The sequence below is a fragment of the Pristis pectinata genome, chromosome 9, assembly GCF_009764475.1.
Source record: "Pristis pectinata isolate sPriPec2 chromosome 9, sPriPec2.1.pri, whole genome shotgun sequence".
NCBI lineage: Eukaryota > Metazoa > Chordata > Chondrichthyes > Rhinopristiformes > Pristidae > Pristis > Pristis pectinata.
Window position 1 is genome coordinate 77138944 of NC_067413.1, and position 25442 is coordinate 77164385.

The following is a 25442-nucleotide window of genomic DNA, read 5'->3' on the forward strand; positions in this document are numbered from 1 at the left end:
AGATATACACATTTTTCACAGTTTTCTTTAAAGCTGTTCAAATTTACTTGGCGAGATGATAAGGTGTCTGGTGAAAGAACAATGAGTTGACACAAGATCCAGGGAGCATTTAGCAATGGATATGTGTGATGTTCCAAAAGGATGCAATCTGGGAACATCAGGAGATTTTCTGGCAAAGCAATAAAAATAGCGAGAACAGAACAAATTGGTGTTGAGGCATTATTTGCCATTCCCTTGGTAAGAATCATTGCTAGTTGCCCCTACTTGTGCAGTTAGTCAGCTTTTTCAGTGCTGCAAGCAACGTACAGTATATTTCTATGTGAGTTCAGATGTTTCAGTTAACTCCTGCCCCATATTCTATCCAGCTACTTTGGAGACTTTCATTCTGGTAACAGGATAGTGTTCAATTCAAGCCGCTCTGTTAACCTGCTACAGCATTGGTGTGTTCACAACTTTCTGTCTTTAAGTTCTAAATTGTTCTGGATTCACTATCATCTCTGGGCACTCCACCTCTTACGCATCTCCACATGCCCTAGAAGTGTCACTTTAAAGCACAGACAACAGCTCACGGGACATTCATGCCCTAATTCCCAGCCCCAAGTGAATCACGTTTCAGAAAGGCCACAAACCCATGGTGTTGAAAGAGCATGACCAAAGAAACTCAGCCCTTTATTGTGTTATTAAGGCACAGTGAAGTCCACTACATCCTGGTAACACCATACCTGCCTTTGTCAGTTGAGTGTATTTGATAATAGAACTGATAACATAAACCTATAAAGGCATCTTACACATATATTTGCCAAAGGGAATTAAAATCAAAGATTACATTGGATTTATAAACAAAAATTTTTGTAAATTAATGAAATCTGCAAAATTGATTGCAAAGTGTATGCATGTTTTAAATTAATCCAATTGTTTCCATGTCATAAGGTTGGTAAAAGCCACTATAATTTTGAAAAGATTAAAAATACAAAGAATATGTTTCTGTACAATCCAGTGAGCTCTGCAGTGCAAAGCTAAATGGTCATAGGGAGAATGTGCAACTCAACACAAGCAGCACCGAAGGTCAGTACTGAACCCATGTCACTGGAGCTATGAGATTCTCCTGACTATGTCACTTTACCATCCTGGCATTATACTTTGTGGCAAGACATGAATTTTTTTTCTTGATAATGTTCTCATGAAGTGCCTTTGGATGTTTTATGACATTGAATGTACCATATAAACTTAAGTTAGTCATTCTGCCTCACATTATCTCCCTGTTCAATGTTTCACTTTGACAACAAATCTACATCATAATGCACTAGCCAAGTAAACTATCCTGCTCCACGTCACCACCCACTCCCTTGCAGGATATAATATCAGCAAGGGTCCTTTTAGCAGACATTTCTTTTGATTTATTTCTGGATCACCATTGCAGGTCAATAAAGTTTGTCTTAAATTTGATTACCTGGTTTCATTTTTTTTAATCTCCCTTCAGCAAGGAAGGAAAGAAGGAGGAAAAGTGAAAGACTTATTAGATGCTGAAAGTGAGGCTTTTATTTGAAAACACCGGTCCTGACATTTTTCCCACATGAGCCAACTCACCAGAAAGTTTATTTTAAAAAAATTTCTCCCAGGCTTTGCTAAAATACATGCTAGTATTATGAATATTACATGATATTCCCCATTTACTAGATACTGTGGAAAAAACTGTGAGAAAATATGCACTTAGCTCATATTTTCAGACAAAAAAAACACAGCCATCTAACTCCCAATACATGAATAATTCAAGACCTTAGCACTTTGCGAGTCTTTCTCACCCTAATGCACCATTGAACTGGTGCAGTCGACCTTGCATCCCTTGTGATGTAATAGTAGCAACACACAGGGTAGATGATGTCTGTTCAGTGCTACACTGGTAATAGTATATTTTCCAATACTAAGCAATGCAAACTTTGAGCTTTTACTTGAAATTTGCCAAAAGTTTGACTCTTGGTAAGTATGATACTATATATATTTTTTGCAATGTATTTGCAATTCATTATCAAAATGATTTTGGAACCCATGAGTAATACTTGAATGGATGTTACTTTTAGATGAAAAAAAAAGATTCAAGGCTGGAAGATCTTTATTTTAGAGCAATTTTTTGTGTGCTACACAAAAGAATATAATCAAAATCTCTCAATCACCATAAGATACCTTATGATTTCAAAACTGATTACTGCTTCTCAGTTACATTTGGAAGGTGTTTGAATAATGCTTTTTTGCTAATGTCAATGGTTCTTATATTAACTATATGCATTCTAACTATGCCTTGCTATTCCCTAATTAGTCTCCATCCTAGATCTGATATGTCATGGCATGCAAGCCATGATCTTAACCAACAGATCTATTGCAGACCCAATTTCAGTGCAGATATGTATCAAGCAAAGTTTTCTCACTCATTCTCTTTGCATTGTTATTACCTCAACTCCAACAAGCTTTCCATTAGAATATAGCTAATCTACAGACATAGATTCAATCTGTATCATCTTCACCCCAGAACCATGGTGACTCTAACCTGTGTCATTAGGGCACCCCACACAGATATTGTTCGTGCATGAGTGCAACCAGAGGCCAAGCTCCAATTCATCACTGACTTGTTCCCCAAAGCATATGAGAAGATGTGAGATAGACTTAAGGCTCACTAAACAACTTGGTCCTGCTGCAACAATACCATAAAGATCCACGAGACCCTAGAAAATGTGAAGCAATTCCCAAATCTTTGGAGCCACCTCTTATACATTTATAATAAAGGTCAAAATCCATCAAATTCCCCGCCAGAATAAATGAACCAACATCAGTGTCCTCTTCCAGGCCAATATTTTCAGCATTAAGGCTTTAATTACAATTGGTCAGGCCATTTTGTTCCCAAGCCCAATCCCTAAATCCTGAAATAGGAACTCTGAGCTTCATCACAGCAAGATATTATCAGGTGGATAAATGAAACAGAGGATAGAGGATATTTCTTTGCATCATTTCTGGAACTGTAATTTAATTGAATGCAATTAAATGCTTTAACTAGTCAACAACTCTATTGCAATTGTTTCATACACCTACCAGAAGGTGAACCAGATAGTCCTTGTTCTTATCATCATCCAGCATTTCCTATATTCCTATAAAAGCAGTGTAGTAGGCAATCCATTGCTTATTGCATTGTTCCTAATCGTGAAGGTTGGGGCTGTCTGGTTCTATACTTCATTAAGTCAAGAATATTTGAATATTCCTCGCACGTAACTTGCCATTCACACATTAACTTCTAAGATTGATAATAAGTTTCAAAATCCGAGTGAATTACAATAGAAATAGTTCTCCTCTTTTGAATTATTGAATTACTATGTTCTCCTCTCCTCCTTGTTCTCATTAATATTTCCCTAGGATTTTTTTCTCTTTATATTTCTCTCTAGACTTATTCTTTGTTACCTTTCTGTCCTAATTTTGACCTTAATTCACCTATTTCCTTTGCTGTCTTTTGCTTTCTTTCTTTAGCCATTCATTTCATGGCCCGGTGAGCTAACCCATTGTGTATGTTACTTGTGAGATCCCAGACATTGACGGTGTTCAGATGATGTCAGATCAATATCAGCAATTTAAGGTGTGCATACAGTGAGATAAATCTAAAAAGTCTAATTAATGTTGTTTGGCTTAAGATGTAGCAATACAGGAATTTCCTGCTTTTTCTGTCCTTTTGAAATTATTGAAAAGCACACCATAAAGCTTTAGAAATGTATTTATTTAGTTAACTGATGCAATTGAAAAGCTGTAAAGTGTTTCCAACTTATAATTTTTATAACAGAGGGTGAATTGCTCCAGTGTCATATTTAACCCAATACATCATCCAACCATTCAATAAATGAATGAAGCACAAATAAAAGACATAATAGTTCATACATCAATACATTTATGTCTTTTAATAATGCACTACGTGGAACCACCATGAACTGAGGAGATTTGATTTTTCTCTGCAGGCTGACTTTATGTTTATACTTTAAGTTTAAGTCTATAAATAAGTTTAAAAAAAACTTGACTGGGCAATTTCTGGAAATGTAGTGTTACGGACTCAGTGAATGTCCCTTTTAGATGGAGAGAGTGTGTGTGTGTGTGTGTGTGTGTGTGTGTGTGTGTGTGTGTGTGTGTGTGTGTGTGTGTGGCGTGCTTACGTCAATAGAAGATAAAGGACGTAATGATGTTGTTAAAGAAGTCAGAAGAAGAGAGAGAGAAGGGAGAGAGAGCCTGCTAGTTTTCTCTATCGATGGATGAGAAACAATAACTGTGTCTGCCACTGAAAATCCATGTATGGAAGTTGGAAGTAATCCGGTGGAGTTCACTTTGTTGCTGACCTGTAGAAGGAAACAGGTATTCATGTGTGGACGACCACGATTCGGGTGGTTTTCAGGGTGAGGAAGTCACTACCGAGTAAACACTGAAGTGTCGCTGTGGTTCCATCGTGGAACATTTGGATTTCGTAATTACTCTCCCTATGTTCTGTACATCTACGTCTTATCTTCAGACAACGGTGGTTGTTGAAGAAGCCTTTGCTCATGTTTCACCTTATGGCTTGCGGAACTGAACTTTAAGAACCATTCCTGAACTTGGAGTTTGGGACTTTGTCACACACACACACGAAGAGTTTAGTTTTGGGGTTAACGTTCAAGGTTTAACATTTTTGAATTCTAACATACTAACATTTTTACTTTTATTTTACGTATTATCATAAGTAGTGATTAATAAAATAGTTTTTAACACTGAATCATGCTCAGTGTGTTCTTTTGTTGCTGGTTCGTGACAGTAGTGGGGGTTACTCAATGCAGATAAAATGACACCTGAAAGCTGGTATTTGGCTGAACACCACTGAGTAGATATGCACATATTCTTGTGAACTTGTTTAATGGCTCCACCGTGAACTATAAGCAGGCAACCACTCTTATACCAAGACAATAAGAAAATATTTTCTTGGCACAGTGGTGCAGCTAGTAGAACCGCTGCCTCACAGCGCCAGCAACTCAGGTTCAATCCTGACCTCTGGTGTTGTCTGTGTGGTGTTTGCAGTTTCTCCCTGTGACCGTGTGGGATTCCTCTGGGTGCTCCAGTTTCCTCTCACATCCCAAAGATGTGCAGGTTTGGGGTTAATTGGCTGCTGTAAGTTGCCCCTCATGTGTAGGTGAGGGGTAGAATCTGGGTGGGTGTTGGAGGTTGATGAGAATGCAGGGAGAATTAAAAGTGAGGTTAATATAGAAGGTCAGCATGGACTCTGTGGACCGAAGGGCCTGTTTACCACTCTAAAATATTTTTGCGTTGCACCCCAATAGCAATAAAGCAATGACGTTTTTAACAATTTATTGTTGAATGAGTTTACATTACCAACTTACTAAAATTGGAACCAGTACCAATGATGTCATTGATGTTTAGTATTCCAACTGGCAAATATTTGCAGATTACAGAATTCAACGTCAACAGCTACATCTGAACAGATGTTAATCATAGAATCATAGAATCATAGAACAGTACAGCCAAATACAGGCCCTTCGGTCCACAATGCTGTGCCGACCTTTAAACCTCACCTAAGACTATCTAACCCCTTCCTCCCACATATCCCTCTATTTTAAATTCCTTCATATGCTTATCTAGCAATCTCTTGAATTTGACCAATTTACTTGCCTCCACCATCACCCCAGGCAGCGCATTCCATGCCCTAACAACTCTCTGGGTAAAAAACCTTCCTCCGATATCTCCCTTGAACTTCCCACCCATTAATTTAAAGCCATGCCCTCTTGTGTTGAGCATTGGTGGCCTGGAAAAGAGGCGCTGGCTGTCTACTCTATCTATTCCTCTTAATGGTTTTATACACCTCTATCATGTCTCCTCTCATCCTTCTCTCCAAAGAGTAAAACTCTAGCTCTCTTAGTCTCTCCTCATAATGCATACTCTCTAAACCAGGCAACATCCTGTAAATCTCCTCTGCACCCTTTCCAAACGCTTCCACATCCTTCCTATAATGAGGCGACCAGAACTGGACACAGTACTCCAAGTGTGGTCTAACCAGAGTTTTATAGAGCTGCATCATTACCTCGCGGCTCTTCAACTCGATCCCCACGACTTATGAAAGCTAACATCCATAAGCTTTCTTAACTACCCTATCCACCTGTGAGGCAACTTTCAGGGATCTGTGGATATGAACCCCCAGATCCCTCTGCTCCTCCACACTACCCAGAATCCTGCCATTAACTTTGTACTCTGCCTTGGGGTTTGTCATTCCAAAGTGTACCACCTCACACTCTTTGGATTGAACTCCATCTGCCACCTCTCAGCCCAGCTCTGCATCCTATCAATGTCCCTCTGCAATCTTCAACAATCCTTCACACTATCCACAACACCACCAACCTTTGTGTCATCTGCAAACTTGCCAACCCACCCTTCTACCCCCTCATCCAAGTCATTATAAAAATCACGAAAAGCAGAGGTCCCAGAACCGATCCCTGTGGGACACCACTAGTCACAGCCCTCCATTCTGAATGCACTCCCTCAACCACAACCCTCTGCTTTCTACAGGCAAGCCAATTCTGAATCCACACGGCCAAGCTTCCCTGGATCCCATGCACTCTGACCTTCTGAAGAAGCCTACCATGTGGAACCTTGTTCAAATGCCTTACTAAAATCCATGTAGACCACATCTACTGCCCTACCCTCATCAATCTGCCTGGTCACCTCCTCAAAGAACACCATCAGGCTTGTGAGACATGATCTGCTCTTCACAAAGCCATGCTGGCTGTCCCTGATCAGACCACGATTCCCTAATGCCCATAGAATCCTACCTCTAAGAATCCTTTCCAACAGCTTGCCCACCACAGACATAAGGCTCACTGGTCTATAATTCCTTGGACTATCCCTACTACCTTTTTTGAATAAGGGGACAACATTTTCCACCCTCCAATCCTCCGGTACCAATCCCGTGGACAACGAGGACTCAAAGATCCTAACCAACGGTTCAGCAGTCTCCTCCCTCACCTCACAGAGCAGCTTGGGGAATATTCCGTCAGGCCCTGGTGACTTATCTGTCCCTAATATTTTCCAACAGCTCCAATACAATCTCTTTCCTGATATCCACATGCTCTAGAACATTAACCTTACCAACACTGTCCCTCAGCGTCAATCAATGCCCCTCTCCTTGGTGAATACGGAAGAGAAGTATTCATTGAGGACCTCACCCACTTCCACAGCTTCCAGGCACATCTTCCCACCTTTGTGTCTAATCGGTGTCTTTTAGATATCTGTGAGAAATAGTGAAGATCAATAAAACAGTTCAATCCTGCTGTTTGGCTCTGGGTGTGTTTTACTGTTTTGTGGCCACCTACACAAAGCTATTAACTAATCTTATTTCCAATTTTTTTTCTAAAGTAAGTCGTATCCTTAATTGTCAACAGCAGTACATCATCATCAATTTATCAATTAAAAATAATTAAGGCTTTGACTTTGTTGGAACTTTGCATTTACAGTATGCCCCATTAGTTAAGAGCTTTTTCTTCACTCTTGTACACATCTCAACAACAACCTTAGGAATGAGAACCCACAATTTCAAGTGTTCTCTTTCTGAGCTAGAGAGGTTGATTGACATTGCAGGAACATAATTCTCAGTGAAAAGGTGCTAATAGCAGCTCTAACTTACTGCAGCTAATTTAACTGGCAATTAGGATGCAAATGCAGCAACTAATGGAGAGGCTCAGAGCAAACTGCCATTTTCACAAGGCTGATGACAGAGTGGTGCAGATCATCCAGCAACGTGGCAATTCACGATTCACAGCCTGTCTTTCCTCACCACGAGATGTTGGATGATTTACACAGCATTAATGTCAGACACATTTAAACTTGCCACTGCCATTATCTTGGTAGTAAAATCATGGCCAATGGCAGGAAGCTTCAAGCAGAGGATAGCTCCAGTTACTTGCTTGAGTGTCACCGTAAAGTGAAGGCAGTTTACTTCTCCAGGCCTGACCTCACATCATAAATTCCCGAAATTACTCTGTTTCACTTGATTAGATTCGGGCCTTATCTAATGGAAGTGTTAACCAGTTCAGTTTTTGAAAGACTGAGGTAGTGTATGTGGGGGCTGTGAGAGTTAAAATATATAATACACTTACCAAGGGGAATCATGCTGTTATACAGTAAGACTGATAATATGGCATCAGTGGTTCAGAATCTGGCTCACTCATTCATCTGGAAATGTGAGCTGGGGGTCCTGAGTGCAAGCAGGGTGTGTGGCTAGAGCAAGGGGTCAGGACTGTAACTGGTGCTGTGGTCTAGACAGTGGGAAGGGTGGGAGGAGAGAAGGTGCTACCGGAGCAGGGGTTGGGATCCAGATTGCCAGGGGTTTAGGAATGTGGATAGGGGGGTTGTGCCTGGAGCTGGAGTCAGGAGTACTTGTATATTTCCTGCTCCTTTCAATCTCACTGGGTTCACTGGAAAATGTATTATACTACTACCATGTAATGTGTGGGAAAAAAATGAAATGAAAGAGTGTTTGTGTATTGATAACATCAAATAATCTAAAGAATCTGCTATTGTGGCACTAGAAAGTCCCAAGGATGCTGGATAACTGGAGTTTTATTGTACTCCTAAGACCATGTGAAACTACATCTAAGTACTAGTTGGTATGTTATACCACCCCCGTCACAGCTCATGATCATGAGAGAGGCACATCTACTTCCAGCAGAGACTCGTGACACTAAGTGGAGCAAAAATGATCTTAAGTTGTTTTGCGCTATAATAACTGGAAGTTTGAGCTGATACAGTCTGGGACCACAATAAACTTCGGAACCAAGCTACTGCTTCATCAGTGAGATTTAGAGAACTGCGGATTATGGAAAGTATGATCCTAGAGTCAAATCAGAAACAGGAGAACACAGGGTTGAAAAAAGATTAATTCAGAATTAACTTTCATGAAAATTGGAACAAGTAGGACAGCTCATGTGAGGAAATTCTTCACTTTCCATAGTGCATTAGTAACTTGTTTTCTGCACGAAAGCCAACAAAGAGGCAGGCCAAAATTACTTTCATAATGAGAGCTAACTTTGATCTAGTGAGCAGCCAAACAATGAATGAATTTTACTGAAGAGTTCATTGAGTTCAATGGAGTGTTTGAAAAGAAGAAATGCATACAGTGACTCAGCTTCTTGTTTTGGATAAGTCGATTTTCTAGAGACTAAATGTGGTAAAATGAATATTTTTTTGAAAAAGTAAACCAACAGAAGATCAGTGGAAAGTGTTCAGAAATGAATTTAGCATGATACAAGAGGCCAGATTTCTACATGCAATAAAATACTAAAAGAGAAAACAAAAAATGATAAAAACTAGCATAGATTCTGGTGACTGAAAAGAACACAAAGACCAAAAAGTGACAACACAAAGAGTAATGAGCTACAAAAAAGGAGTACGAGTGATATTCTAACAGAAAATAAAGAAATTGCAAACATGTTGAATAATTACACAGCATCAGTGTTCACTGAGGAGGATTTTGTTTTTCTATTAGGAAGTATTTTCCTATTGTATGCAGCCAAAATGGGCATTCCTTTGAAGTCCAAATAACTTCAAATGGTTTCAAAGCCACCTAGATTCTCTATAATCTTAAACAGATATCCAAATCAATAAAACGATAGCGTTTTCTGCAAACCTCATTAATAATGAGCTGCTAGCATTATCTTCAAGTGGAGCTATGGAAGGGTTAAATTCCAGCTGAGATGGGAGTTTGATTCTTGGTTTTTGTGCATTTGAAAAGGTGGCACGGCCATCAGTGTAACCTTCCTTACCATTGTACCAGCTTAAGTAGTCAAATCTTTCATTTGAAGATTAAATCCAGAACCTTCCAACTCACAAGGCAAGAGAAATAAGGCTGAAACCAAAATCAAGATTTAACAACAATTGACAAGCAATTTTTTATAAATTCCAAAACATAATTCAGCCTCGTACATTCTTTATTCTGTGTATTCCTGTACACTCCTCACACTATTTGATTGCATGCCTTTCATGTGCTGATAATGTCCAATCCTGTGTGAAAGTAGATATTTATCTGGCTCTCCTTTTGAAGATGCCAATAAACTGCTTTTATTGCAATGCTTTCTTTATATATCCATTCTTCTTTAGTGGAAAGAACTATGTTTATTATTTCTTGTCTTGCTTGAGGCTTGTAGTTTAATCCCGTGGGTTCTAGTTCTATGCTCCAAAGACAAATAGACAGCTTACAATTTATGTTACCTAATAAATAAAGAAAAATATTGCTTTTATACAGTGCTTTATCACATCTCTCAGTGCATCCCGAAAACACTTAACATCCAATGAGTTATTTTTTGCAGTTATTATTCTTTGTGGGCCAACACAGTTTTCACACAAGAGTGAGCTAATATTTTACAAATTCTGCATCTGGCTCTGCTCCATTCAAAATTTGCTGTGACCATATTCATAATGGAAATTTCCCATGCAGATTTATCACAAAATCGATTTATCAGGGTTACAGCTTCCCATCAGTGATGATAGCATCTTCCCTGCACAGAAAGTTCAATAATTCAACTAATCACATCACAAGTGGGAAGGCTGTGGGGTTAAAGTTTTGTAAATAAATATACCTCATACAACTACAGATGATATAAGGAACAAACTTGGATGATACTACAACTTTAAATCTTGCACTGATATGTGTCAGAAAGACCATCTCAGAAGTAGGAGGCTGCTGAATAATTAAACAACTTTTGATTTCCAGGTGTCATTAGGACCCCATGATCTTTCAATCGGACAGAATTGATTAAAGATTGATTGATTAAATTTGCACAAAACCTTAAAGGGAAACTGAACTAAAGGCAAAGAGATCATAGAGTGGAGTTACTGCTGGAAGATTGGTTAGAATTCACCCTCTGTTTTGCCAAAACTTGCTTGTTCAAGGAGTTGTCCACAACCAAGTGTTGCATATCCAAGCGTTCTAAAGTGCAGGATTACATTTTGAGGAACGTGCTAATACTTGACGCTGTTTCCTCCCGCATTCCAAAGACGTACGGGTTAGAAGTTGTGGGCATGCTACGTTGGCACTGGAAGCGTGGTGACAATTGTGGGCTGCCCCTAGAACACTTGATGCAAAAGGTGCATTTCACTTGATGCTGTTGCTGCAAAGTCTCAAAGGGGAAAGGTCACAGTTCAAGGCCCTGCCACCATTACACATTGAGGGACTGGAATCATCATGAGAATCCTTCATAGTGTTTGTTCAAAAAACATGTGTAAATGAAAAGTGAAGTCACACTAACATTAATGGAATGATACAGTTGTACTAAGAATGGTAACCCATGAAAATACTGTTTAATATAATGGCAATGTTATGAATAATGTAATGTTCTTGAAATAAAGAAATCATGGAGATGTTTGTGAAGCAAAGCTTATTAGATTTCCATGATAGTAGCTTCACTCACCCTAACACATACCTTCTGATATTGGTGCCAGTATTACTTATGCAGTCGAGTTGAGAAATAGAAGTAGTTGAGGGAACAGCAGCAGCATAAAGAACCAGGACGAGGAGTAGTGTAGCGGTTAGCGTAACGCTTTACAGCCCCAGCAACCCGGGTTCAATTCCAGCCACTGTCTGTGAGGAGTTTGTACGTTCTCCCCGTGTCTGTGTGGGTTTCCTCCGGGTGTTTCAGTTTCCTCCCACATTCCAAAGACGTACGGGTTAGGAAGTTGTGGGCATGCTATGTTGGCGCCGGAAGCGTGGCGACACTTGCGGGCTGCCCCCAGAGCACTTGACGCAAAAGATGCATTTCACTGTGTGTTTCGAAGTACATGTGACTAATAAAGATATCTTATTTTATCTTATCTTAAAAAATGATTGGCGTGGAGCAGCACAGTAGCTGAATGAGGTTGGTAGGGGATGTCTTTGTATTTCCTCATTAGTGCCACCTTGCTTAAGTAAGTCAGACCTCCAGAATCATACGTTTTCTATGAGGATTTCCACTCTGCAGCTATAAACAGTGGTGTAAAGATCCCCTGATAAATCATACCATTTCTTTTGGTGTTTCTCCACTATGAGGGGATTCTAAATCCGAGAAGGGATTGCTGCAGACCTGGGAAACATAATCCCATTGGCTGAAAGGAGCATGGGAAACAAAATCCAGCTGAGTAAAAGGAGTAAGGAGTAATTCTAAACTGGGTGCAGGAAACATGACTTTAAAAGGAATGTGGGAACAGTGCCCCAGTGAATTTAAACAGGCATTTGCTTAAAAGAAAGATCCTGGGAATTCAAAAGGTTCCTTCAGGGTAATGCAAATCAGCAAGCAACTCAATGGTAACAGTATTGTAATTATACTCTTTATCTATTAATTGATTTGATCTAATAAATAGACACATGGCAGGGCACTTTGGCCCCACGCAATGTGCATGCTATTGCCATGTAGGAACTCCAGGATGTTTCCCATGTACTGGACAACCGCGGGGAAGGGAAGAGTCATCAACTGGAGAAGCTCACGCTACACATTTTGGAGCTTCAGCAACAGCCCAACATCTCCATGGTAAATCTGTAAGGTTCAGTGTTTGGTGGACTGTAGGAGGTGGGCACCTGACGGATAGTTCAGTGCCCCCTGAGGAATCTTGAGCTCTATACAGTATTTAGTTCTGAATACTGATAGGAGGGAGGATTCTTCCAGGAAGTGCAGGCAGAAGCAAGAGCATGGAAATATGAGAGTCCAACTTCACAGAGATGAGGAGGAAGGTCAAAGGAACCAAAGCTATTAAGAATTCTATAGTGAGCAGAGCAGATAGACATATCTGTAGTTGTGGAACAGATTCCAGAATAGTTCGTCATCTTCTCCCACCAGGGTCAAAGATATCGCTAGAGAGAATTCTGGGGGGGGGGGGGGGGTGGTGGTGGGGGTGAATAGGCAGATGCCAAGTCAATATTGTAACCATGGGATGTGGTCCTTCAGGCAGATTTTAAGGACTTAGGAAAGAGGTTTAAAAACAGCATCTCAAAAGTGGTATTCTGTCCCAACTCAATATCGAATTCTCCAACTTGTGTTAACTCACTCTTTCTGTTTATATCAGAACTGGACATTTCTGCTGTAAGTTATCAGTCTGTGATTTTGACTCAGTTTTTCTCATTCCATTGCTACAGGCTGACCTGTTTGGTCTGTTCCACAGCCCTGTTATGAGTAACACATAACACAGAGAAAGAAATGTAATCACTATTTAGGTGCCACATTAAACCACTTGTCGTGTCTCTCCCTATCACAGATAATCCCTTTCTCACCACCTTCTCTGCAATTTAAAATTACCTCATTAATCTCCCTTTCCCAGTTCTGTTGCAGGGACTCTGATTTGAAATATTAGCCCTGTTTCTCTTCCCATAGATGCTGCCTGACCTGCTGAGCATTTCCAGAATTTTCTGTTCTGTTTTGTTTTTATTTTAATCCTTCTTTCATTTATAGTTTAAGTATCAACATTTCTTGCAATGAAATACTCTGGTGCCGTCAATGCCTCTGTTTTTCTTGGTAAAGTCATATTGTCAGTAACATTACATTTTAAAGTGATATATTATGGAAAGTATGAAAAGAAGAACTTGCATTTGTATGAAAAGAAGAACTTGCATCCCAATTCACTTCACATCATTGATGTAAGGCAAAAAAACAAAAAAGAAAAGAGAGACTAGCGTTGCTAACCCAAGATGTTGATGAAGGCTTAAAATTTTCAACATTGTGACAACTTAGCTCAATTATTTATTGTGTGAGTGTGCATATGTGTGTACATCTGTGTGTGCCTTTGTGTAACATAATCCACAATAATTTTCTAATCCAGGTTTATATTGAAAATAGCTCATGTCAATTTGTCAAGCTGTAATAATATTATCTCATCAAAAGTTTTCTGGTGACCCCACTGATGGAAGGTCACAATAGTAATATTAAAAGTTTATGAAGTGTGGTATCTTGTCAGGCTACCAAACCCACTCTTGGTAGCCCACAGTTAGGTCCCTTAAGGGGGAAATGGAGCAGGTTGTGCTGTAGTGAAGTGTTTGATGACAACACCTATGAAATCAGAGAAGCACTCCTGCTTTTCCGGATCTACAATTTAAGATTTTTATTAACCCAAATAAAATTAGTATTTCTCAACTAAGATAAGATATCTTTATTAGTCACATGTACATCGAAACACACAGTGAAATACATCTTTTGCGTCAAGTGCTCTGGGGGCAGCCCGCAAGTGTCGCCACGCTTCCGGCGCCAACATAGCCTGCCCACAACTTCCTAACCCATATGTCTTTGGAATGTGGGAGGAAACCGGAACACCCAGAGGAAACCCATGCAGACACGGGGAGAAGGTACAAACTCCTTACAGACAGTGGCTGGATTTGAACCCGGGTCGCTGGCGCTGTAAAGCGTTACGCTAACCGCTACACTACCGTGCCTGCCCTACTATTGCAAAACATCCTGAGCTTGTAAGGCAATAAGCCTCCCATATGCAAAGTTTAGTTAGATTCTTGATAGGGTCATCAGCAGTCACTTATGTGCTCATTGTTATCTGTTTTAGGTGTCTACCCAGACACCTTAAAGCGAAGCACCATAATTTTCGCTGTGGGATGAATTTTTGCATGGTAATTGGTGCAGATTGTTTCACAGGTACATCGATATGTTTTTCAATTATGTAGCAGCACATAAATGGGTGTAATGCATACTAATTCCTACATTATGGGAAAAGATACTTGAAGCAGAGAAATTTGCAGAACTCTGAGACGAAAAGGGGCATGACAATATTCTCAGATTGTTCAATCAAAGAGTCAACATAGATATAATGGGTCAAACTGTCTTCTTCCATGCAGTAAACACCTGTAGGTTCATGCACTTCTGCTGGAATCTGCATGAGAATAGGAAGTGATGCCTCTACAGTCAAATAGTCCAGCAAAATTAATTATCCGGATTTCGAAATAAAGAATGGTTCTTTGGAGAAGGTACTCAGAATAGAGCTGGCTCTCACTGTAGCTTCACAAGGGAAAGAGAGAAAACTCTTAGGAAGGCAAATGTAAACTAACTGCTTGAAACGTACTCTGTGGTCACAAGCAATATTGCATTGGAACATTGTTTAAAATAAAAAGCTGTAAGATGCTGATGCAAAGAATAAACATAATTTGACCTTGAATCTCAACTGTGGAAAAAAAATTGCTTGGCATTTAACTTAAAATCAAATCTCAATGGAGCAAATCAAGACAGCAGTGGAGTCACCACGCCTGCCATTAAGTATGATCAGGATCACAGTTCTGCAAGCTTTTCATTTGTATTAAAAAAATCATGACAGCAAACTCATAGAAGTAAATATTTTAGCATCTGCCTTCTGTTATTTTGGTTTGCAGGTAATTATGATAGATTACACTACCGACCGCAACACAGTTTGAAACGTAGTTTGAATATCGTCAAAATAGGGTCTCTGAAGAGGTCTTACTACTAACAGCATGCATTATCAGCACTCAGTTGAAATGTTAATAACTCTTTTGATATTCCGTGACATGACCTGGTACAGCCTTTTCCCACTTTGAAAAAGAATAAACATTGGGCCAGAGATGGTGTAGCAGTGCATTTAACCACATCTTTTATTCATTGGATCTTCCCCAGGTCCATAAATTTTTCCAACCAAGCAGTTGCACATGTAAGCAACTAAGGAAATTGCAAGAAATATAATGTCTGGAATCTGAGCAAAGGGAGAAACCAGCTGTGCATCACCTTAACAAATAATATGAAAGGATTCAGAAACAAATTAAGAACCTGAGGAGGGTAAAATAAGGGAAGGAATACAATGTCAAAGCTAATGCAGGAGGAGAAATAAAAAGAGATAAAGAAAGATTGGGTTTAAAGGGATAGAAAATAGAGACAAACAAAAATAAATTAAAATTTATATATGATAGTTTTAAAATCTGCCTGATCCTACATTCTCATCAGCTCTCCCCAGATTCTGCCACTCACCTACATTAGGGACAATTTAAAGTGATCAATTAACTTACCAGCCTGCATGTCTTTGGGATGTAGGAGGAAACTGGAGCACCCAGAGAAAACCCATGTGGTCACAAGGAGAATGTGCAAACTCCACACAAATAGCACCCAAGGTCAGGACTGAATACAGGTCTCTGGCACTGTGAAGCAGCAGCTTTACTAGCTGCACCACCATTTTAGGGGGCCAATTAGCTTGATTAGCAGTAATCAACACTTGTAGCATCATCAAAAGAGCTCATGTAATTGCAGAACTATTGAAGTAAAAAAAAATGGAAATCACAGTACTTGTGGAGTGGCGTTGCTGTTGTAGGTGGATTACCTTTCATGAGAACTGGTGATGAAGGTTCTAATGAAAGGTCATTGACATAAAACATTAATTCTGTTCTTCTCTCGGGTAGAGGCAATCTGATCTGCTGACTATTTCCAGCACTTTTTTTACCCTTACTTCAGATTTCCAGCATCTGTAGTGCTTTCTCCTCGTTCCTCATCTGAAGTTTCTGTCTATGCTGGTTACCCACAAATGATGGAGAGAGCCATCAGCATTTGTCCCACTGCAATGTCTCTGTGGCAGAAATAATTGCCCAGTTGCCAATAATTAGACTGGAAAGAGGCTGGGTAAAAGTTAATAGAGGGTAAATTGTGAAAGGACACAACGTTAAAGCTAAGGAAGCATTTTGAATAGACAGGAATCAAATAATAAATTAATAATTTGAAATTAATGATAATAATAAAAATGCACCTAATAACTGGGGTACAAAGCAATGTTGTACAGTGGCTGGAGAGATCATTAACTTCAATGGAATGAATCCTGGAGATAGAATACAACGTACCAATTCTACTATACAATACAATTTACACAACCAATCAGAGTTAAATTTCCAGGCCAAAACATATTATCTAGAGCTAAAAGAAATTCCCACAAAAGGGAAACATACATTTACTGGCAAATCATAGCATCATATTGCAGATGGGAAAGTCATTTGGTTCACTTTCCCTAATCCTGAAAATCATTCTGCTTCAAATAATTATCTATGTCCATTATATCAGCATTTCCAGGAAAAGTGTTCTATCTTTTAAGAAGAAATGATCTGCAAAAATATTTGGATTGGATAATCAAATATATCCTTTCTGCTATATCCTAATTTCTATCATGTTAATTGTTAAATTTAACTCCCACTAGTGAAATAAGAATGTGACTATTTCTTTCTTTTTCAATCTTTTTATTGAATTTCATGTCAATTCAAATTAATATACATAACATTAATGATTATACATATGATACAAGAAGATCGGGATAACAATAATAACAGTTAATATTTATACATACAAGGAGTAAAATATGTAATCTAGACCTCCCGCACTCTAGCTAAGTGTACATGATGGGAGACAAAATAATTGAAAAGAAATTTAATTATAAGAGAAAACCCCCAGATCAAAAAAATATATAATATTAAACAGAAACAAACCAAAAACTTCAATGAAAAAAAAACTGGACTGATATTTCTTCGATTAAAAAAAAACACATTCTTATGTCATCAGCTCCGCTCCTCTATATTCAAAGGTTATTGAAGGGGATTATATTGTATGGAAATATTGAATAAATGGATTCCAAACTTCCTCAAATTTAAGCGAAGGATCAACAGTACCACTCCTAATTTTTTCTCAGTTTAAACATGTTATAGTTGGAGGAAACCATTGAAATGTAGTAGGGGGTATAGGGTCTTTCCATTTAAGTAGAATGGATCTCTTGACCATTAATGTAACAAAAGCAATCATACGACAAGCAGAAGCGGGTAAATGGCCAGAATCCATCATTGGTAACCCAAAAATTGCAGTAGTAGGATGGGGTTGTAAGTCAATATTCAATACAGTTGAAATAATATTAAAAATGTCTTGCCAATATTTTTCCAAAAGAGGACTGGACCAAAACATATGTGTCAGGGAAGCCACCTCCGAATTACATCTGTCACATATAAGGTTTATATGGTGATAAAAACAGGCTACTTGTCCTTCAACATATGGGTCCTGTGGACCACCTTAAACTGTATCAAAGAGTGTCTAGCACACATTGAAGAGGTATTAACTAATTGAAGAATTTTCTTCCATGGCTCTGTAGGCAAAAGTATCTGGAGTTCTCTTTCCCATTCATTCTTAATTATATCAAGTGTCTCTAGATGTATTTTCATAATCAGATCATAAATTACTGCTATCAAGCCCTCCTGATAAGGATTAAAACCTAAGATTTTTCCCATAATTTCAGTTTTATATAGTATCGGAAAAGAAGGTAAAGTGACTTTTAAAAAGTTTCTAATCTGTAAATATCGAAAAAAATGTGATGTAGGCAAACTGTATTTATTAGACAACTATTCAAAAGACATGAAACAGTTATCAATGAATAAATCACAAAAACATGTTATTCCTTTCATTTTCCATAAAGAAAAAGCTAAGTCAATTCTAGATGGTTGAAAGAAAAAATTAGATTGAATAGGACTTGATAAAATGAATTTATTCAATCCAAACAATTTACAAAATTGAAACCATATTTGTATTGTATGTTTAACTATTGGGTTAATCGTTTGTTTACTCAATTTAGTAAGTGCAAAAGGGAGTGAGGCTCCCAAAGTAGAAGCTAATGAAAATCCTTGCACTGATTCATACTCAAGATACACCCATCAAGGACATTGAATTACATCTAAATCTTGTGCCCAGAAAATTAAGTATCTAATATTAATTGCCCAATAATAAAATCTAAAGTTAGGCAAAGCCATACCACCATCCTTTTTTAATTTTTGTAAATATTTCTTACTTAACCTTGGATTTTTATTCTGCCATATATATGAAAGAATTTTAGAATCAATAGAATTGAAAAAGGATTTCGAAATGAAAGTTGGAACTGCCTGAAATAAATACAAAAACTTTGGTAAAATATTCATCTTAATCGTGTTAATTCGACCAATCAATGATAGAGACAGTGGGGACCATTTAGTAAACAATTGTTTAACATGATCAATTAAAGGTAAAAAGTTAACTTTGAGTAAGTCCTTATGTTTCTTGGTAATTTTAACACCCAAATACGTAAAATAATCAGTTACTAATCTAAATGGTAATTGCCTATAAATTGGGACTTGCATATTTAATGGGAAAAGTTCACTCTTATTAAGATTTAATCTATAACCAGAGAAAACACTAAACTGAGCAAGCAATGATAGTGCTGCAGGGATAGATTTCTCCGGGTTAGAGATATAGTGTAGAATGCGACTATTTGAAGAGAGATAGCACATTATGTAATTTAATCTTCATTGTAACAAGTTTGGGATTAAGTTCTGGCCTCCAGGTCCCCATTTACACCTATAAATGGTAAGAATGTAATCAAATTTCTAATCTTGCGGGGGTGAGTTAAAATTCCCCTTCTCTTCGGTTTCCAAATCTTAAAAGTGATGCATTGATTGTAAGCAGAAAAAATTTGACACTTAATTTGGATGAGACGGTATCATGGAGCTGTCTCATTTATACCGATGGATGGCCTCAGTAAGTACGATAATTTTAATACCACACCTACATAAGCATGAGGAAATTTTAACCACAAGGAGAGGTAAAAAAATGAAAGAAAATCTCGAGCAGCTCCAAACTCTCCATTTGTGGTTCAAGAGAGCAGACTTGGGAAGGGTGGGGTGAGGGTGAGGATGAGTGTTACTCTCAAGAAGCAGGATGGAGGAAGGAACCTGTCTGTCTCAGGGTGGGGGTGGATTAGAGGCAGGAGTCACTCTCACAACCTGAACTAGGTGGTGTGTATCAATCTCAGGAGGCAGCATAGCTGTACATGACCAACCCACTGTTTTTTATGAAGGCTGCATGATATCCCAGGAGGTATCTGAAGGAGAGAAGACCTCAATCCATGCCATTAGCACAACAATATACCCACTTCACTGAGATACAGTCAAAAAATGCTGGAACCACTTAGAAAATCAAGCAGAATCTGTGTCAGTCCAGATGATTGTTAGACAGGAAACGTGTGAGAAATTTAAAAAGACATCTTGTAGTTAATCTCCAGAGTGCAGTGAGAAATCCATACTTCTGAATTTCATTGCAGATTTGTTTTTCAAATCGCTTTCTGCAGCATCCTGTCATTCTCTTTACATTTTATTCTTCTTTTGTAAGGTGTGGGCATCGCTGGTGAGGTCAGCATTTATTGCCCATCTTGATCTGCCCTTCAGGAGGTACTGGTGAGCCACCTTCTTGAATTGTAGCAGCTTGTCTAATGAAGGTGCCCATGTAGTTCTGCTTGATAGGGAATTCTGCAATTTAGGTCTATTGTAGTACTGCTTTATAGGGAGTTCATGGATTTAGGTCCATTGATGATGATGGAACAGTGATATATTTCCAAGTCAAGCAATTATGTTCTGGTCTCCCTACTTGAGGAAAGATATACTGGCTTTGGAGGTGGTGCAGAGGAGGTTCCCCAGATTGATTCGGGAGAGACACAGATAGATTTTTGCATATTAGGGGAATTAAGGGTTATGGGGAAAAGGCAGGTGGGTGGATATGAGTCCACTACCAGATCAGCCATGATCTTATTGAATGGCGAGGCAGGCTCGACGGACCAGATGGCCTATTTCTGCTCCTAGTTCTTGTGTTCTTGTATGCAGCTTAGAGGGTAACATCCAGGTGCTGATGCTACAATGTACCTGCTGCTTGTGTCGTTCCAGCTGACTGTGTGCATTTCCTGCAAGCTCACTTGTTTCTCCCCACGGCCCAAAGATGTGCATGTTGATATGTTAATTGACTACCGTGAATTACCCCTAGTGTGTAGGTGAGCGGTAAAGTGTTTGGATTGGGTGGAAAGTTGATGGGACTGTGGGAAGAATAGGTTACATGGAAAATTAGTGGGGAATGGGATTGCTCACGTGACCCAGCATAAACTTAATGAGCTGAAATGTCCTCCTCTATGTTGTAACAAACAATGGCAAATATAGTAGAGAGCTCGGGTTTAGAGGGTGCTGGTGATGTTTACTCTCGCTGGAAAACCATCCTCAAGAACCTCACTCAACTGACCAAGCATCATTGGCAATCCAGGCAGTAGTCTAAGGTAGGTTATCACCTTGCCAAGGTGATAACACTGCAGCCAAGCATGGTCCTGTCCTCTTATGTATGTTCTAAGCCAATCACTGTAGCAATCACTCAGTACCAATCAGAATCAGGAACCTGAGCAGAGCAGACTTTCTCTATGCTGACTCAGGTGCCCAAGAATTGTAGCATCTCAACTGATGCACTGGCTGAAATTGGCAGCTTCAGCTCAAACTAGGAAACAAATAAAGCTGTGTACTCCATTTAATGACTTAATTTTGATAAACGATAGAGTTTTGCAGTGGCAATGCTAATAGGGTCCAGAACACAATCAACAGTTTCATTATGTCTATAACTATGATTTTAGTAACCCAGTTAAGTAAATTGGATTTAAATTGCCTTCTTTTGTGATGTTTGCAGGATAGTGATCTGATGACCTTTAATATCTCGATGCACCGATCGTGGTGGAGGGAGCATGGGCCTGGGTGCGTGCGTAAGGAGTTGACTGCTTCAGCCAGCAAAAGCTTGGATGATCGCACCTATATCTCAGTGACAGGCTGCATTGTCGACTTTCAGTACCTGGAGGTTATTCACAGCTCCTTCCAAATATTACTGTCAGTAAGTATGGTCCTTGAAAATGTGGTTCAAATGTTAGAGATCACAATCCAGGCAACTGCATTATAATTCTTCCCCTGCCTCAGCTCCTCTGCTGCTGGAACTCTCACTCAGGTCATTGTTATTTCTGGACTATCTGTTCCTGATGGAACATTTTACTGCATTGAAGTTGCGATATATATCAGAGTTGTTGTTATATTATGCAGACACTTGACCTGTCTGCATTTAAAAAACTAAAAATGGTTATGTCTTCCCACACACAATCATTGTGCCCTAAAGCAGCTCATTACCAGACGAATCAAACACACACTTTCCCAAAATGTTTTGCGTTCTACTTTGAACAGACTTATCCTAGTTTAAACTTTACCTGCCAAAATTTAAATTCTATGAACACATATAGAGCTCATGCACCAATGCATTCATTGTGGGAGCTTCCATCAACTTCAGTCATGTAAACAAAGGCAAAGTGAGGCAAGCCTTTGTGATGTGACCAAACGTTTTGTCCCAAGCACCTAAACCTTATTTGATACAGGGTTTTTTTTCACCAAACATACAGAAAAAAATCTACACATTTTAAACCACACAAGAGCATAATTAGATGATGAACAAAACTATGTTTCCAGCCTTTTAACTATTTTTGAGTGCTTTGTTACTGTGGAAACAACAGCTAATGGACACTTTCAATGTAATTGTTATGGTCATAGAGTCAAAGAATTTTACAACATAGGAACAGGCCCTTCAGCCCAATTCATCCATGCCAACTGTATTGCCCAGTGAGCTAATCCCATCTGCTCACGTTTGGCCCCTAGCCCTCTAAACCTCTCCTATCTATGTACTTATCTAGATAGCTTTTAAACCTTGCTAATGTGCTTGGCCAACCACTATTTCTGGCAGCCGATTCCAAATACACACCATCCTTTGTGTGAAGAAGCTGCCCTTGATGTTCCTTTTAAATCTCTCGCCTCTGATCTTAAACCTATGCCTTCTTGTTTTTAGCACCTCCTCCTTGGGGAAAAGACTATGCGTTTTCACCCTGTCTATGCCCTTCATGATCTTACCTCTATCAGGATTTATTCAGTTCAGCATTTATTGGACACAGAAGGACGGACATCATGCAGTCAAATGTACTGCTGGTGAATTTAATAAATAGCCAAAAGATAACTCATAAGTGCTGAATGCAAACTCAAGTATGGAGCAAGTTTAGTCTTCCATCAACTACTTAATGTTGAGAAAGTGTTTTGAAATATAGGGCCAATTCAGTACTGAAGACATAACCCATTAGTTATACAATAAAGACACCACAAGGTATCTTTATATTGGTACTGCCTCTATGCAGCTCACAGAGTAAATGATTTCTGTTTGCTTCTGTATTTCTACTGGTCAAAAGAAATTGAACCTTTGATTTCGATATTAGAATAAGAGATGCTTATTTTAATGATGTAATATGGAAAACTAATGTAAGGAAATTCTAAACAAGTAATGATGTTAAATTTCCATTTCTTAACTCATTTCAGAGTCAGCTTTCTGGCAACAAATAAAAAACTCCTGGTGATCTATGTTAGCTGATGTCAACAATGAATGTTCCCACAATCTGTATGCTGTGTAGTTAAGCAACTTGGACCAGCAGAAAAACTAAGCAGCAGCTTTGAAAATGTAAAATTCTTCTATAAAAAACATAAAAGTGGAGTTTGTTTGACTTGTTACACAATCCCAGCATTTTCATTTCTTTATTTCTGCCATCTTTACTCAACCAGAGTAATATTACTGCTGAAAACTATTGGCCCTAAATTTGTAATCAACAGGGAGTCACCATTGCTCACTGCTAACCTTCAAATGAAGTTGAACCTACTTGTGAGGTTCTGTCCATGGAACCATGGTTGATAGGCAAGTTAATCTCATATAACACAGATTTCCATGATGTTACAGATTCATATGGTGAGAGGGCCATGCCCAAAACAAGGCCTTCCCAGAAGATGGCTGAAAAAAAAACACTTGTAGTTTGCTAGGTCACACCACTGGTTGAGCTGGCTTATTACAGGTGTTCAAAAAAATGGAATGTTTTTGAATGATTCTGACATTCAGAAACATTCAAAAACTATTAACAATATTCTACAATGTAAACACTTTAAAAAACACACCAAATCTAAAAACTGAAAACACGTAAGAGCAGGAAAATTAACTCAAACAATTTTTTAAAAATCCAAATTAACAAAATCTAACCTTAGTCGCTCCCAGCCTTTCCTCTCCATTAGCCTCAATGGAGAATAAGTTCCCACAGAAAGTCCAACTCACCACAGGGTGTTTCTGTGAGTCACCACTCTAAGTAATATGGAAATGTTTGGTACTCCTTTGCTGCACTCCATGATTAGCCCATCATGGGAGTGCAGATGGGAAAACCGCTGTGAACAACAATCACGATTTCAGGACTTCTGCATTCATGTAGGAATCCTGAAGCTGCTGAAAGTTTCACAGATAAATGCTGTCATGTCTGGGTTTAATCTCACTTTGTTTCACCTTCTGCAAAAATTACTGCTCTATCTTTGCCTTCTGATGCATGTAGGTTGCATTGTGGTGATGCTGCCTCTTTAAGTAATTAATTAGCTAGTGCACATTTGAAAATCATGAGTCCACTGTGCATTTTCATCTATTATGGAAAGAGTCCTTGCAAAATGTATCCCTTTGTACCTAAGCATAAATGGCACATGATAGGGGATCACAAATAATGCAGCCATGTTTAAAAATTTAACAAGACTTGGATTGACAGATGATTGACTGCTAGTACAAGGAACCAATGGCTCACCAGCCCAGATGAATGCCAAAGGAAACCTAAGATTAATAGCTAGATTTCAGCAGAGATTTAGTGCCTTAGAAATGAATAGGAAGCAGATAAGAACATTAAAAAAAACATCTGCAATAAATTAGGTGTTGCTCCTGTCAGCTGTAGATCAAAACAAAATAGAATTGATAAGCTTGTCTTGTCTACAAAAATTGTAGGAGTAATCTTCACGTAATGTAGTAGTATAAATCAGACGATAGTTATCAGCGGACTGAATTACTTTATCTCTATTATCACTTCCTCAACTCAATGAAAATCAAACTAGGAGAAATATAAAAATGGCACCAATCACCATCTCCACATTTTGCAATATGGCACAAAGGCAAAATTACCCCCTCCTTTTCTCAAAGGGTCAGTAAAATCACACTGGTTTCTAACAGTTTCAGCATGTTTTAGCTGCATTTTGAAGACATTGAAAGAAAGCAGTGCTCTTGAAAAGATGTTGAGGATCAGCCCTCAAGAACACGCCTCGAAATGTATCTAGTCAAACTCAAACCATGACAAGCATCGTTTCTAGGTCATTTTGCTGGCACTTCCCACCCTGAGTTATCCTTGTTCAACTGACTTGACTTCTGTGTGAAGTCATTTAAAAGACGATGCTACTCCCTGCTTTCGGAACATTTCAGGGAGACTTAGTCATGGTCATAAAGTCATACACCAAGGAAACAGGCCTTTTGGCCCAACTCTTCCATGCCGACCAAGATGCCCATCAAAGTTAGTCCCACTTGCCCATGTTTGGCCCATATTGCTCTAAACATTTCCTCTCCATGTATCTGTCTAAATGACTTTTAAATCTTGTTATTGTACCTGCCCCAAACATTTCCTCCGGCAGACACAAGAAACCATAGGTGCCGGAATCTGGAGCAATAAACAATCTGCCAGAGGAACTCAACAGGTTGAGCAGCATC

At 38.9% G+C, this 25442-nt stretch overlaps 1 protein-coding gene across 3 annotated transcripts in view; it reads left to right on the forward strand.

Moving 5' to 3' along the window:
* The window catches only part of LOC127574266 (sodium/potassium-transporting ATPase subunit beta-1-interacting protein 3), a 324203-nt gene that overhangs the window by 256636 nt on the left and 42125 nt on the right, over positions 1-25442 (forward strand). For all 3 annotated transcript variants that reach the window (XM_052023124.1, XM_052023122.1, XM_052023123.1), the window contains exon 4: positions 21504-21701. In XM_052023124.1, the coding sequence (XP_051879084.1) occupies positions 21504-21701 (198 nt within the window). The remainder of the gene's footprint in view (positions 1-21503; positions 21702-25442) is intronic.